General features: G+C 35.0%; 1 protein-coding gene across 1 annotated transcript in view; it reads right to left on the bottom strand.

The window, feature by feature from the left end:
• Positions 1 to 605, bottom strand: part of LOC111085627 — a 10,432-nt gene extending 9,827 nt beyond the window's left edge. The window contains exon 1 of the mRNA XM_022385117.1: positions 497 to 605. Coding sequence (XP_022240825.1) covers positions 497 to 573 — 77 coding nt within the window. The 5' untranslated portion in view covers positions 574 to 605. The remainder of the gene's footprint in view (positions 1 to 496) is intronic.
• Between the last annotated feature and the right edge of the window lie 237 nt (positions 606 to 842).

Below are 842 nucleotides of genomic sequence, written 5' to 3'. Positions count from 1 at the left end.
CACAAATTAGTTAGCATAAATCAGTTAAATGACGAAAAATTAGGTGTCTATTTACTTGTGACCACTCAATGTATACTTCAAAAATATCATATCTCCAGAACCCGATGGTGCACTTTTTATATGTCATGCTTATTGATATATATATCCTTATCTATTCTTTACTAAGAGCATAGAAAACTTTAATGATCCTTATATGTTTACACAAGCCTAATCTAATTTGTACCAATTAGATGGACAATGCTGCTTCGGTTTGTTTGTTAAATATACAAAGCTTCACAATGGGCTATCTGTACTGTCGCCACCACGAGCATCGAAACCCGATTTTTAGCGGTGTAAGCCATCAAACCTCCTGCTGAGCCACTGGGAGGTCATTGTGATTTAGAAGTAAAATTTCTGACCATTATCAAGTTATTCAGTAGTAAAAAAAAAACATACACTTACGTAGATGTATGTGAAAGCCTTTAAATCTTTATGTGATAAAAAAGAAGCTTTCTACCTCGTAATGAAATAGCTTAAGAATCGCTCCAAAACGATCAATCGGTTCCGACGACTTGGTAACAAATGTGAGATCATCCACCTTGAAAGCACGTGTGAAGTCTATGATGGTCTCCCTTTCTTCAGTCCAGGACAAGAATGATGCTCCAATGTCTGCTTCCTCCATAATTAAAATCAGTAGATTTAAAACTATTAACCTTTTTTTTTAACGGATAAATGAAAGAACATATACTAAATAGCTCTCGTAGTTCCCCCTTTAGATATATGGCAAATACGTCTAGCTAATAACTTATACAAAGGTGAACTTTACTATTTTAACTCCACCAAACCCCCGTAATTCTTCTGAC

Source organism: Limulus polyphemus, unplaced genomic scaffold (genome assembly GCF_000517525.1).
Source record: "Limulus polyphemus unplaced genomic scaffold, Limulus_polyphemus-2.1.2 Scaffold514, whole genome shotgun sequence".
NCBI classification, from domain to species: Eukaryota; Metazoa; Arthropoda; class Merostomata; order Xiphosura; family Limulidae; genus Limulus; species Limulus polyphemus.
This window is presented reverse-complemented; position numbering and strand designations above follow the sequence as displayed.